The sequence below is a fragment of the Scyliorhinus canicula genome, chromosome 12, assembly GCF_902713615.1.
Source record: "Scyliorhinus canicula chromosome 12, sScyCan1.1, whole genome shotgun sequence".
Lineage (NCBI taxonomy): Eukaryota > Metazoa > Chordata > Chondrichthyes > Carcharhiniformes > Scyliorhinidae > Scyliorhinus > Scyliorhinus canicula.
The window spans coordinates 26,972,756-26,988,109 of record NC_052157.1 but is presented as its reverse complement, the minus strand read 5'-3'; the positions used below and the strand labels follow the sequence as shown (position 1 = coordinate 26,988,109).

The window sequence follows — 15,354 nt, the reverse complement described above, 5'->3', positions numbered from 1 at the left end:
AATGGTCAGGTAAATGGAATATTTATACAGAGGTGCAGGAAAGATCCTTTTCTGAAGTTGGGATAAGGTTTTCGGGAAGAGCAAAAGGGATGTTAGCTCTTCCTTTGGCCCACACTATGGGCTGGATTCTTCTGCCCCACCCGTCGCAAGATCGCCATGGGCGAGACGCAGACAATGGAAAAGTCCATTGACCTCGGGTGGGATTCTCTGCATTCCCTCACAGTCTTCTATCCCATCTAACTTTGTATCATCGGGCGAGCGCGGCCATAGAATCCCACCCTATATCCATCCTGGGAGAATTTGATTCAAACACTAGCTGCCGAATTTGAAAAAAAATCTGGCACTTCCCACCACTGTTGCCATGAAGTTGATAATCATATTCAGAAAAGCATGTTAAAATTTTGCCAAAGGAATTTTACAGATATCATGTATTTACTAATAAAAAAAATAGAAAATAACTTTACAAGTTGTATCCTGTAATGCAATCACTCTTGTGATTCTAGTAGTTGATATTGAATACTATTAAAACTAGGATTACTAAAATGTAATATCTTATTCATTGATCATTTTGCTGTAATTATATTAAATATTTTAAGTGTGGCAAGCTGCAATGCATATAAAATGCAGTTCACATAACCAGATCGCTGTTTTAACTCTTTTTATATTTTGATTTTTAACATACAAACATATGAATTAGAAGCAGGAGTAGGCCACTCGGCCCCTTGTGCATGCACCACCATTCATTAAGGTCATTGTTGCTCTGATTGCAACCTCAACTCCACATTCCCACCTACCCCCAATAACCTTTGACCCCCTTACTTATCAAGTATCAATCTCACTCTGTCATTAAAAAACGGCCTCAAAAAACCTCTGCTTTTTAAAAAAAAAAAATATTTGCATTGTTTGTACAATAGAACTCGTCTTTACACCCATACTGGATTCAAACAAAGTACAAGAAATGTTACATTAATGTATGAATGCCTTTTAAAATAATGAAACTTTTGATTATTTAATCTTATTTACAGTGAATTAATAATGTATCATTTAAAATGTTTAAAGGACTCACGTTTATACCCACAGGATAATTTGTAGATCATTTATTTTGTAGCATATTAGTTTCTTACCAATTTTTTGCACAGTATATTCTTTAAATGAATGCACAGGATTATGTTTGAATATTAATAACAGCACATCCTTCATATCCACAACTCAAATTATTTGGCTAATTTATTTCAATAATTCACAAGAATTTTCTGACTAAGACGAAACACATGACATAGTTGCGTTTCATGAAATACAACCATGTGTTTCATCTAGGGTACTAACATTTTAGTTTTAAAAATATAGAATTGCCTGCACCATGTCCATAACACATCATTATTTCTGGTTATACTAGGTGAAGCTGTTATATTTCCCATGAAACATATATGACACGGTTAGGTCAGAGGTGTCCCAAGATCATAGGATATGCTTATTAAAGTTCTTCGAGGATAAACCATGGGAAGCTTGAAATTCAACCTCTATCTTGTTGATCATAACACAGACATACATTTCAGCAACTAATGTTAGTGTAGAGGTCATACTTATGGAAATTCAAAATCTGTCATACATATGTGGAATTCTGTCTGCTGATGATTTTTTAATAAGTTATCCCAGGTATGTAATAATTCTGAACCAAAACCTCCAAGTTGAAACTGACTAACAGCAAACGAGAACTGTCTTCCTTCAATAATTAATAATTCAAAGTGATTGGTGTGAATTGGTTAAAGATGGCATTGTAATCTATTACAGGTATTCTGGAAATCAGAACTGTGTCTGTTGGAGTGGTTGCAATCCGAGGCGTAGAAAGTGACTATTTCCTAGCAATGAACAAATCTGGAAAGTTATATAGCAAGGTAAGCCTGTACACAAAACATCACACTTATTAATTATCAGTCATACACATTTTTAATTATCCTTTAACATTAATGTTCTTAAATAGGAATTCCTACAGTCTTGGGGACATAGTGCCACCAAGGAAAAGTTTAATGCATCCAGGGTTGCTGATGATACAAAGTTAGATGGGATAGAAGGCTGTGAGGGAACGCAATGATGGCTCAACCCTCCATGGAAAAAATCCCAGCCATGGTGGGAGGAGGCCCTTAAGTAGCCATTAATTCCATCCATAATTTACAGAGATGTTAATTATACAATTTGAAAGGAAAAATAGAAAAGAAGAATATATTTTAAATGTTGATATTCAGTTGTATCTGGGTGTCCTTGTAGATGAATCACATGACATTAACATGCAGATAAAGCAAGAAATTAGGAAAGCAAACAGTATATTAGCCCTTATCATAAATGGATTTGTGTGTAAATGTAAACAGAGGGGCAGCACGTGGCACAGTGGTTAGCATTGCTGGGTCCTGGGATCCAGCAGCCCTCCAACTGCTGTCTCGCCTGGGGGTTCCTGCCTCCATCTGATGAACACTAGCTGCAGTGTGGTGTTCACCAGATTGTGCCCCAGAAGCCTGTCCACTTACATTTCCAACCGACGTGGGTGGATCTGCACTGGTGGAGGGTGGGGATGACAGCTGTCCCGAGACTATTACGGCGGCATCCTCGGAGCTCTTCTCCAAGTTAGTCTCCGGGGAAGTTCGAGAGGCAGCCGCCCAGGATAGGCCATGCTGAGGACCCGGGTTCGAATCCCAGCCCTGAGTCACTGTCCGTGTGGAGTTTGCACATTCTCCCCGTGTCTGCATGGGTTCCACCCCCACAAAACAAAGATGTGCAGGGTAGGTGGATTGGCCACATTAAATTGTCCCTTAATTGGGAAAAAAATAATTGGGTACTCTAAATTTATAATAAATAAATAAATGTAAACAAGTATTCTACAATTATGGAGGACCTTGATGTGCACGATTTTGAGTGAGAATAGCGGGGTGTTTCTCGGAGTCTTTGAGGGCGAGATCCAGGTCCCGACATCTCGCAATATCTCATTGTGCAATGTCCTGAGCATCGTAAATCTTGCGTGATTTAACGGCCTCGTTGCGTAACACGTTGTGCGTGACGAGACCATTCAACCGTGTCCCATACATGAAGCAGTATACAATTTTAGTCACCTTGCCCGAGAGGAAGTGCCACAAAGGTTCACTGGACTAATTCCTGGTATGAGGAGGATTATCCTTTAGACATGCTAACTCTTGCAAAATTATCCCAAGAAATGCAATTTCTAAGTAAAGCATTTCTCGTGCTCTCTAGCAGATCCCTGAAATCTTTGAATTTTTCAAAATTGTAAGACAGAAGTGCCATCATCTTTCTGTCCTTTGCTGTATGCCAGTCAAATTCAACAAATAGTCAGGGACTCCCAGCTGCCTTGTCCAAACTAGGATTTCAGTTATTCTTGGGCTGTTCTTTTAAGTAATCAGTCATACTTGAAGGTTTCTTACCTGAGACTCGATAAGAGTTCTCAGGTGAACAACTCCAGACACTGGATGTAATGTTCTTGTCGGATGGCCTAATTTATATTACAAGAATACTTGTAGCTAAAACTATAAATGTATCGGTAGATTCTTCTACCTTTCTGATTACTTTTAATTTTATCATTCTGTCTAGCTCCTTTTTGAGGCGATCCCAATGACATCTTGGTGATGCTCCTCTTGGTGCATGTATCACCGGTATTGCGTCCTCTTTGAGTTGTATCTTTTAGGTGAATGGTAGCGCACCAAAATCTGTGAACACATCGCTAAATTTGCTGATAATATTCTCAGAATCGTAGGAGTGTTGATCCAATCCTTTGTGGATGCTATTTACCAACTGCACTAAACCTAATTCTTCACAAGACTGATCACCTAATAATGAATCCAAGCCCTCAGATTCAATATAGAATGGGATGGAATAAACTGTGTTCTTCACCACCACACTCATGGAACAAGCATCATAACATTTAATGCTTGAACCATTATAATCTCTCAGAGATATTTTGTGATTTCTTCTAATTGGCTGAATTTTTTGATTTTAAAAAATCAGTCATGCTGATTAAATTGGCTTTGGCACCAGTGTCCAACTGTGATTGGACCAATGTATCCTTCACTTCAAATGGTAGCAGCCATTTTTCCTCATCAACCGTATTTATTTTAAATGGAGTATCAGCTTGCATTTTTTAAGTGCTGGTGAATTTTTTTGACGTCTCCAAAAAATTATTCTTCTCTGTTATTACTCCAACAAACAATGATGTTTCATCACTGGAGATAGTGTCTTCCACTGCTGACTGATCTGGGGTTGAGTTTGAAGGAATAATTCTGAGCAAAGTGATTTTTTCCTTTGTACCTGGACCAAAACTTGCCAAACGCTGGATGCTGACTTTATTTGTGCCTTTGACCACATCCTTTACACATGATGGAACCATCAATTCACTAGACAAGTGCTTTAAGATATGAACAGTGATTTTAATCTACTTACAACAGAGCCAGCCTGTTCCGCGTTGAACTCTCGATGAACTGAACGACTGGCTCTGAGCATTGGTATTTATACAGCAGTCCAGGAGGAGGAGTCGTGGGCAGAGCCAAGGGTGGAGTCCTGTACAAACTCCTAAGCATTCCCAGCGCTACTCTCCCTAGTGGTCGGGCAATGCAACTGCGCTTACAAATGCATGGTCTCATGTATATAACAATAGTGTGAATTACGGAGTTACATTCACCACATTCACCCCCTACAAAAAAAATCAAGTCCGGCGGGGGTGGTGGTTCATAAATTGAGTCTGTCCGGTGGTCGGACTGTCCGCTGCGATCTGCGGAGCACCGGGGTTGCAGCCTCTTGCGGTGGCTGGACGGGTGTTGTGGGTTGGGGTACGATGGCGGACTCCAGGGAAGATCTCGTCCGAGCTCCATACCCGTCTGGTTCGACTGGGGACTGAGAGCGCTGGGGGTTAGCCGGTGTGGGCGCGCGTAACAGGTGGAGCGAGCTAGTGGGCTCGGGAGCGCGAGGGGGCGGCTGGATGGGGTGTAGGGTGAGTGGTGCATCTGTAGTGATAGAGGGGATGCTGGACCCGGCGGGTGCAAGTTCCCAGAGGGATACGGTGTCCTGACGGCCATCAGGGAACTCGACGAAGGCGTACTGGGGGTTGGAGTGAAGCAGGCGCACCTTCTCAACAAGGGGGTCGGTTTTGTGCACCCTGACGTGCTTCCTCAGGAGCACAGGGCCCAGTGTCTTCAGCCATGTTGGTAGTCAGATCCCCGTGGTTGTGCCCCTGGAGAAACTGAAGAGCCTCTCGTAAGGGGTCTGATTGGTCACTGTGCATAAGAGGGACCTAATAGCGTGGAACACTTCTGGGAGGACTTCCTGCCAATGGGAGACTTGGAGATTCCTGGACCGGAGGGTCAGTAGGACGGTCTTCCAGACCGTCGCATTCTCCCTCTCCACCTGCCCGTTCCCCCTGGGGTTGTAGCTGGTAGTCCTGCTCGAGGCGATGCCCTTGTCGAGCAGGTACTGACGCAGCTCGTCGCTAATGAAGGTCGAACCCCGGTCGCTGTGCACGTAGCTGGGGAAACCAAACAGGGTGAAGATGCTATGCGGGGCCCTAATGACTGTGTGGGAGGTCATGTCGGGGCACGGGATAGCAAATGGGAAGCGGGAGAACTCGTCTACGACGTTTAAGAAGTAAACGTTCCTGTTAGTTGAGGGGAGTGGCCCTTTAAAATCGATCGCGAGGCATTCAAAGGCCCTAGAAGCCTTGACCAGGTGGGCCCTGTCTGGTCTACAGAAGTGCGGTTTGCACTCCGCACAGATCGGGCAGTCTCAGGTGACGGCTTTTACCTCCTCAGTGGAGAAAGGCAGATTTCGGGCTTTGATGTAGTGGGCGAGCTAGGTGACCCCCGGGTGGCAGAGGTCGTTGTGGATGACTTTCAGGCGGTCGATCTGCGCGCTGGGGCATGTCCCGCGGGATAGGGCATCTGGGGGCTCGTTGAGCTTCCCCGGTCGATCCTTAATATCGTAGCTATAGGTGGAGAGTTCGATTCTCCACCGCAGGATTTTATCGTTTTTAATTTTGCCCCTTGCGAGTTGTCAAACATAAAGGCAACCGATCGTTGGTCGGTGATGAGGGTGAACCTACTACCTGTGAGGTAGTGCCTCCAGTGACGAATAGCCTCCACAATGGCTTGTGCTTCTTTTTCGACTGCCGAGTGTCGGAGTTCCGAAGCGGAGAGGGTACGGGAGAAAAATGCAACTGGCCTTCCTGCCTGATTTAAGGTGGCTGCTAAAGCTACCTCTGAGGCGTCGCTCTCAACCTGAAATGGAGTGGATTCATCCACCGCCCGCATGGCCGCCTTGGCAATGTCCTCCTTGATGCAGTTGAAGGCCTGGCGCGCCTCAGCTGACAGGGGAAATAGTGTGGCCTTAAAGAGTGGGTGCGCTTTGTCCGCATATTGAGGGACCCACTGGGCGTAGTAGGAAAAGAAACCCAAGCACCGTTTGAGGGCCTTGGGACAATGAGGGAGGGGGAGTTCTAAGAGGGGGCGCATACGGTCCGGGTCTGGCCCAGGACTCCGTTTTCCATGACATAGCCGAGGATGGCTAGTCTGGTTGTGCGGAAAACGCATTTCTCCTTGTTATAAGTGAGGTTTAATTTCTGAGCCGTCTGGAGAAAACGGTAAAGGTTGGCGTTGTGGCCCTGCTGGTCATAGCCGCAGATAGTGACATTGTCCAAGTACGGAAACGTGGCCCGTAGCCCGTACTGGTTCACCATTCGGTCCATTGCTCATTGGAACACTGAAACCCCGTTAGTGACGCCGAAGGGGACCCGGAAGAAATGGAAGAGACGGCCATCGGCCTCGAATGCCGTGTAGTGGCGGTCCTCCGGGCGGATTAGGAGCTGGTGGTATGCAGACTTCAGATCCACCGTGGAAAAGAGCCGATACTGGGCGATCTGGTTTACCATGTCTGCAATCCTGGGGAGGGGATACGCATCAAGGAGCATAAACCTATTTATGGTCTGACTATAGTCAACAACCATACGGAATTTTTCCCCGGTCTTCACGACCACCACCTGAGCTCTCCAGGGACTGTTGCTGGCCTCTATGATTCCCTCACTGAGAAGCCTTCGGACCTCCGATCTGATGAACACCCTATCCTGCAGGCTGTACCGCCTGCTGCGAGTGGCTACGGGTCTACAGTCCTGTGTGAGATTGGCAAAGTTGGGAGGGGGGGAGATTCGCAGCATGGCGAGGCTGCAGATAGTGAGTGGGGGCAGGGGCCCGCCGAAGCTGAGGGTGAGGCTCTTAAGGTTACATTGAAAGTCTAGGCCTAATAAAGAGTGGCGCGCAGAGTTCGGGCAAGACGTAGAGTTGAAATTTTGCATAGCTAGCGCCTCGGATTATGAGTGTCGCGGCGGTGCGCCCCTGGATCTGGACAGAGTGGGAGCCTGAAGCGCGAGAGATAGTTTGCCGCACGGGAAAAACGGGGAGCAAACAGAGTCTTACCAGATCTGGCTGTATGAAGCTCTCAGTACTCCTGGAGTCGAAAAGGCATGGCGTGCTGTACCCGTTGATCTGGACCTCTGTCATCGAGTTTCGCAGATGCTTCGGGCGCGATTGGTCCAGAGTGACTGCGCTGAGTTGCGGGTAGTCAGCGGCTTGATCAGCTGTGCTGGAGTGGCCCCTTGATGACTGCCCTCTGAGTTCGTAGTCGGCGAGATGAGTTTCAGAGTTTGAAGGGGATGCAGGGCCGGTTTTAAGCCTATTTGACCAATTTCATCAAATTGGGCCCCGCACCTTAAGGGGGCCCCGTGCCAGTGGCGACAGAGTTACCGTTTGAAGCCTTTTCTGTATTCTAAGAGGAACTATAGGGTAGTTTTTACTTTTGGGGAACGTACCGCATTACCGTCAACAAATCCTTCAGCCCTGCGCCGCCAAATCCTTCCGCCCGAGTAAGTAAGTTTCAAAATTTTAGTATATCAAGCATTTAATGTTTTTTTTTGGTTAAAGACGAGCATACTACACAAAATATAAACATACATAAATTTTTACTTTTGTAGAGTAGGGGCCCCGCCATCACTTTTCTAATTGGGCCCGCAATTCCTAGCACCGGCCCTGAGGGGATGGATCCCAAGATGGCCGCCCCCATGAGTCGCACATGGCAGGCCGCATGGAGGAAGATTGCCAAGATGGCTGCCCCCATGAGTCGCACATGGCCAGCCGCATGGAGGAGGATTTCCAAGATGGCCGCCCCCATGAGTCGCACATGTCGGGTGGGGGCTAGAGGCTACAGCATTTCGGGGCCTGCAGGCCTGTGAATTCAGGGAAAGAGTGCTTTGAGCCATGAGAGGGTTAGAGGCATAGTGTCCATTTCGCCCACAGCTGCTGCAGGTCGCGTTGCAGGCCGGGCAGTGCTGCCGCGAGTGCTGATTCTGGCCGCAAAAGTGGCAGGCTGGGGCAGCATTGTGGCTGGGCGGCCGCACGGCGCAGGCCTGGGGGAGACTCGCTGGTCGGGGGCCCATGACGGGGTCACGGGGTCCGCGGGGAACGAGGTGAGGCTGCGGAAGGAGACCTCTATAGTGGTAGCAAGTTCAACAGTCGCTTCAAGATTTAGGGCCCCCTTTTCCAGCAGTCGCTGGCGCACGTAATTTGACCTAAGGCCCGCAACAAAGGCATCGCGTACAGCAAGTTCTCTATGTTCTGCCGCGGTAACCGCCTGGTTATTACAGTCACTAGATAAAGTTTTAAGCTCTCTCAGGAATTCTGCGAGCGATTCCGTAGGCCGCTGGTGGCGAGTAGTAAACACGTGTCACGCGTAGACCTCATTTACAGGCCTTACATACATTTTGTCGAGTAGCGCTAGGGCTTCAGTATACGAACCGGCGCAGTTTAGTTGAGTAGAGATTCTGTGGCTCACCCTCGCGTGCAGTAGGCTCAGTTTCTGCTCCTCTGTTGTTTCGGCTGTGCTTCCTTCTGCCAGGTAGGCTTTAAAATACCGCAGCCAATGAGAAAAAATGTCTTTTGCCTCTGCATCCTGTGGGTCGAGTTCCAGTCGCTCAGGCTTGAGGGCTGATTCCATGATTGATCCTGACTGTTTCTTAAGTGGGTTAAATTGATGGAACCATCAATTCACTAGACACGTGCTTTAAGATATGAACAGTGATTTTAATCTACTTACAACAGAGCCAGCCTGTTCCGCGTTGAACTCTCGATGAACTGAACGACTGGCTCTGAGCATTGGTATTTATACAGCAGTCCAGGGGAGGAGTCGTGGGCAGAGCCACGGGTGGAGCCCTGTGCAAACTCCTAAGCATTCCCAGCGCTACTCCCCCTAGTGGTCGGGCAACGCAACTGCGCTTATACATGCATGGTCTCATGTATACACAATACAGTGTGAATTACGGAGTTACATTCACCACAACACAGAAATACTTTGCCTTGCTCTTTAACCTGTCCATTGGTGTTTGAGGAGCTGCAGGAAATTTCCTGCCTTTTTTTAAAGTTTCCTGCCTTTTCTGCAAAAATGGCGGCAACCGAGTGCTTTCCACAAAGAAGATGCCGCCATTATGAGAAACATTTCAAAATGCTGTGTTGTACTGCTAGCTTGTGAGCCTGAAAAATCTTAACTATTTGCAAAGACAGCAACCGTTCCCTCAGCTTATTTTCATTCACACCAAACACAATCTGGTCCCGAATCATGGCAGATTCCACCGCAAACAAATTACAGGTTTCAGCTTTTAACTTTAAATCAGTGATGAAATGATCTATGGACTCTCCTGTCTTCTGTAAACATGATCTAAACACATAGCGTTCATACATTTCACTATTTCTGGGGCTGCACTGTTCATCAAATCTTCAAATTACTTTGCTAAAATTTTTACTATCTTCATTGTTTGCAAATTTAAACGTATTAAACACCAATTGCTTCGGGCCCTGCCGCTGTTAGCAACATCTCTTCCCTACGCGTATCTGAATGATCGCCTAAATTTAGTGCAGTACGAAACAGATTAAATTGTTGTTTAAACACAACCAGTTGCTGTCTACATTAGTATAAAACGTGAGACTCATTGGTGGCTTCAACGACTCCATGTGGTTCATTCTTGCAATCTGCAAAATCTGAAAATCTCTGTGGACCACGTGACAGGTTGATAGGTTTTTCTCAGTGTTTAATATCATCCAAACCTGGTACCATGTAATGTTCTTGTCAGATGGCCTGATTTATATTACAAGAACACTTGTGGCTAAAGCTATAAACGATTTATTAACATTAACTGTGGGTCATATATATACAAACCAACAGATGAACAACAGTATCAACATGCACAAACTATTATCTCTCTCCCAGCTCCCTAGTCAGTCTGAGGTCACCTGACTCTAACCTTCACTTACATACTAATAAGACTCCAAGTGAATAGTCGGTGAATTACAACACAACTATGATATCACTACACTGGGAATTAGAAAAATATTAACAGTTTATGTCTCATAGCAAGTCCTGATTGTGATTGAGAATAGTTGGGGGAAGTGGGGGCATGCGGTGTTTGTAAGGGTGGGAGTTAATATTGTTTGGAGTTTGGGATAGTTAATGTTTGTTGGGGATCTGGGTAGCTGGTAGTTATCGGAAGACTCATCAGCAGTTACATTAAAACATAGAAAATTTAGGACCCAGAAGATGCTAGTCAGTTCATCATGTCTAAACTGGCAGAAAAAAACAACTATCCAGGTGTGATCCTAATTTCCAGTAGCCCTGTAAATTACCACTCTTCCAATGCATATCCAAGTATTTTTAGATATGGGCCAGGATTCTCTCCTACCCGGCGGGGCAGGGGGTCCCGGCGTGTACCACTCCGGCATCGGGCCGCCCCAAAAGTGCGGACGTCTCCGCACCTTTAGGGGCCAAGCCCTCACATTGAGGGGCTAGGCCGGTGACGGAGAGGTTACCGCTCCGCCGGCTGGCGTGAACGGCCTTTGGCGCCACGCCATCCGGGGCCGAAAGGACTTCGCCAGCCGGCGTAAGTCCGCGCATGCGCCGGAGCATCAACGGCTGCTGACGTCATCCCGGCGCATGCGCAGGGGAGGGGGTCTCTTCAGCCTCTGCCATGGTGAAGACCATGGCGAAGGCGGAAGAAAAAGAGTGCCCCCACGGCAAAGGCCTGCCCGCCGATCGGTGGGCCCCGATCGCGGGCCAGGCCACCGTGGGGGCACCCCCCAGGATCAGATCGCCCCCCGCCCCAGGACCCTGACGCCCGCCCGCGCCACCAATCCCGCTGGTAAGAGAGGTGGTTTAATCCACACCGGCGGGAGAGGCATGTCAGCGGCGGGACTTCGGCCCATCGCAGGCCAGAGAATTGCCGCGGGGGCCCGCCGACTGGCGCGGTGTGATTCCCGACCCCGCCGAATCTCGGGTGGCAGAGAATTTGGGACACGGCGGGAGCGGGATTGACGCCGGCATGGGGTCGGAGAATCCTGCCCAACATGAGGGTTCCTTCCTCTATCTTTCAGGCAGTGAGTTCCAGATCACCACCACTCTCTGGGTGAAAACCTTGACTTCCACTTTAATTCTTCTGCCGATTAAAAATATCTATGCCCCTGGTTATGGGCCTTTCTTCCAAGGGAAATACGTCCTTCTGAGCCACTCTATTTAAGCTTCTCATAATTTCATATACCTCAATTAAATTTTCCCAGCCTCCACTGTTCTAAATCGGCCTATCCAATTTTTTCTCATGGCTATATTCCTGGCAACATCTTCATAAATGTAATCTGTATTTACTCTAGTACAATCACATCCTTCCTGTAATGTGGTAAGCAGGAGGCCAAGTCACTGAGTGTCTTGTTAAGATGGAGATAGATAGGTTCTTAATTAATAAGGGGACCAGGGCTTACGGGCAGAATGGGGATGAGATATATATCAGGATGATCAAATTGCGGTGTAGACTCGATGGGCTGAATGGCCTAATTCTGCTCCTATATTTTATGGTCTTATTGTCTGTACACAATACCCTAGCTGTGATCTAACTATTGATTTATGCAGTTGGTGTTTGTTTGACGGGCGAAGAGTAGTTGATGTCTGTTGGGGGGAATGGTGGGCAGTTGACGTGTGTTGGATGACATGGGTGAATATTCTGAGGGGAGATGGAGATGGAGATGCTCGCATTCCAAGCATTGTCTGGCATCTCTGACTTTGTCTATATAAATGTTTATGGAACATACCTCTCCATTCACCTGAGGAAGGAGCAGCGCTCCGAAAGCTCGTGTTTGAAACAAACCTGTTGGACTTTAACCTGGTGTTGTAAGACTTCTTACTGTGCTTACCCCAGTCCAATGCCGGCATCTCCACATCATAGTCTTCCAGGACAGAGCCTTGCTCCGGATTCTATCCTGAAATTCAATTTCACTCCATTTGAGTGTGAACAGCCTCCAGCTTCACAGTTGAAAGCTATTTCAAATGAGGAATTAGCCTTGTTAGTTATGAGAGCACCTCATCTTCCTCAACACTGATGGCACTCTGAGAGAAGGGGGGATATTTTGGGGATTAGAGGGGTCCGGATGGAAGCCCTAACTGATTGTCAGTCTTTCTCCTTCTCCAATTCTTTCCACATATAACAATGTTTGCTGGTGTCGATCCTGGAGCGGCAGCCCTTGTGTTGCCTGTGGCAGCCAAGGTGGCCAGAGGCCGTAAATGGCAGCAGCAGCAACACAGACTGGAGGCGGCATGTGCAGGGCGCTGCCCCATACCCTGAAGACCTAGCCCCCCATCAGACTCTGGACCCAGAAGAGGAGGCCAGCAACGGCCCAAGGCGTATAAGCATTGTTGGTCATTCAATTAGCTGGTGGACACCATATGATGCAGAGGACTGCATGCACGATTCAGAGTCCGGTTTCAGACATGTTTAGCGGGGTGTTTCTCGGTGATATCCCGCTATTCACCAGCCTCAGTGAGGAACCACCTTGTCGAGGCCACATTTTAGTAATTTCCTGAGCTCAAATTGCCAATGCAGGAAAACTACTCGTGAAACCAGGCGCCATTTTAAAAGGGAACCTCGATCTTTCAACACCCCCACCAGCAACCCCACCGTGGCCTCCGGACCCCCCACTTCACCAAACGTAGCTCTTCCAGGGTCCTCAAGCCCCCTTTCACCCCACCTCTTATGGGCAAGGCACTCCCAGCCTGATCCCTAGCACAGGCAACCTAGCACCCCGGCACCTTGGCACTGCCAGCCTGGCACTATGCCAGTGCTCCTGCCATTCTGAATGTCACCTGGGCTCATTTAAATGTGCTGATCTGGATCTCACCCATCGATAGTGAGATCTAGATTGTGATGTCTCACGAGGTTCAGTTGAATCTTGCGGGGCGTCTTGAGCATTGCAAATCTCGTGAGACTCAATGGCTTTGTTGCGACCCCAAGTCGGGCGCAATAAGGGGGGTAAATAATGCCCTGTGTCTCAGTAGATAAACAGTGAGGCATCCCATAGAGGAGGAGGATACCCTCTCCAGGTGACCGTGAAGGTCACTACAGCCCTAAACTTCTACGGCACCGGGTCGTTCCAGGGTTCGACTAGGTACAGTATTCTGCCCACAGGTGCATCTGGGAGGTGATGGATGCTCTATATGCCAGGCCTCAGACTATATCACCTTCAATCAAGGCCAGGCCCACCAAGATACCCAGGCTGCAGGATTTGGTAACATTGTCCAGATTCCCAAGATCCAGGGGGCGAGCGATAGCATGCATGTCACCCTGTGAGCACCAGGGTATCAGGGAATCCCCTATATTAAAAGGATGGCGCTCCGCTCCCTGGATGTTCAAATCGTGTGCAACCACTGCCTCCAAATTATACACGTATGTGCCGCTATCCTGGGAGTGTGCATGATAGCTATATCTTCAAGGACCACCCCAGGATGATGGGTTGGCTCATGGGGGAACAAGGGATACCTAATGAGGTCATGGCTGATGACGCCAGTGCAGAGGCCTGAGACCGAGGCGGAGACCCGATACAATGAGGCCAACGTTGCCACCCGTGCTTTCGTTGAATGGTGCGCCAGGCTGCTGCAATCACTTGACCGCTCTGGCGGTGCCTCGCAATACAACCCCCAAAGGGTCTCCTGCTTTGTGGTTGACTGCTGTGCCCTGCACAATCTGGCACTGTAGCAGGGCGACATGCTGGAGGAACAGGAGGAGGCAGAGGATCATGAGGCCTCATCTGAGGATGGGGAGAATGAAGCAGTTCAGGAGGGGGTGGAGGACGAGGCCGTGGAGGAGCCAGAGGATGGAGGATAGGTGATAGCAGTGATCCAACATGCTAGGAGGACCAGGGTGGGCCCTCATCATCTCCATATTCTCCAAGGATGAGGCTATGTCCGTCAGCTCAACATCTCCCCATTTCCCTCCCTCCAAGCCCCATCCCCTCTCCCCCCATTCCATCCCTACCCAAAATCCCCCTCTCTCATTTTCTTCCCAGCTCTCCCATTCCCCTAGCCCCCATATCCCTCTTCCCAGTTTTGCCCATCATTTCCTTGGTGGCAGGACCCGGGTTGGGCTCCAGTGCTTCTTGTTACCTGCTCCCAGTTTGGGCTCCAGTGCTTCCTGTTAATTGCCAGTGCCTGTCGGGCCATGGGGGACTCCATGGGACGAAGGGGCAGCTGGGGTGATCTCCAGAGCCTCTGAGCCATCTGGCGCTGCTAGTCCTGGAGGCTCCCCATCGTCTGCAACATGGTGTCAACGCCCTGAGCAATGTTCCTCCGTGGCTGGGCCATGGTCTGCAATGCCTCGGCAATGTCCTCCTACGTCTGGGACACGTCCCTCAGCGACTGGGTCATGATGCCAATCCAGTCCCTTATGCCCTGGTCCTTCTGCCACATTCGTTACAGACTGAGCCATGCCTTGAACACCACCACTCAAGACGCGGACGTCGTGCTCTAGGTTGTCCACTGCGGTCGCCACCCTAGCAGTATTAGCCCACGGTGCCACGCATGGTTAGCACCATCTTCTGCACCTGCAGCCTTTGGGATTCCGCCAAACGGCCATGCAGTCGCTGGAGTGTCACTGACTATCTCTCCTGCATCTCACGGCTGTGTCCTGTAATTGCATCAGCTCTGGGAGAACCTTGCCCTGAGGTTCGGCATCCTTCTGGGACCCAGCTGTGTCCTGGGATCCAGAAGATCTAAGACTGCTGTGCCCTTCAGATGATCCTGCATCCATCTGATGTGCACCAGCAACTGTATGTTGCTAACCAGATTCTGCCCCAGAAGCATGTCCACTAATGTCGCCCTCTGAGGTGTGTATCTCTGCACTGGTGGAAGGTGCATGGAACAGTTGTGATGCCTCACCGGTTGTCTCCTTGGTGCTTTCCCCCAAGGTGGTTCTCTTGGGTGGCGAGGGGTGGGGGCAGGTACAACTCTGGATGG

At 48.6% G+C, this 15,354-nt stretch overlaps 2 protein-coding genes across 3 annotated transcripts in view; one reads left to right on the top strand and one right to left on the bottom strand.

Moving 5' to 3' along the window:
- Positions 1-15,354, bottom strand: part of LOC119974891 (protein FAM227B-like) — a 396,828-nt gene that overhangs the window by 196,016 nt on the left and 185,458 nt on the right. The window lies entirely within an intron of this gene.
- Positions 1-15,354, top strand: part of fgf7 (fibroblast growth factor 7) — a 107,387-nt gene that overhangs the window by 86,983 nt on the left and 5,050 nt on the right. For both annotated transcript variants that reach the window (XM_038813263.1, XM_038813262.1), the window contains exon 3: positions 1,792-1,895. In XM_038813263.1, coding sequence (XP_038669191.1) covers positions 1,792-1,895 — 104 coding nt within the window. The remainder of the gene's footprint in view (positions 1-1,791; positions 1,896-15,354) is intronic.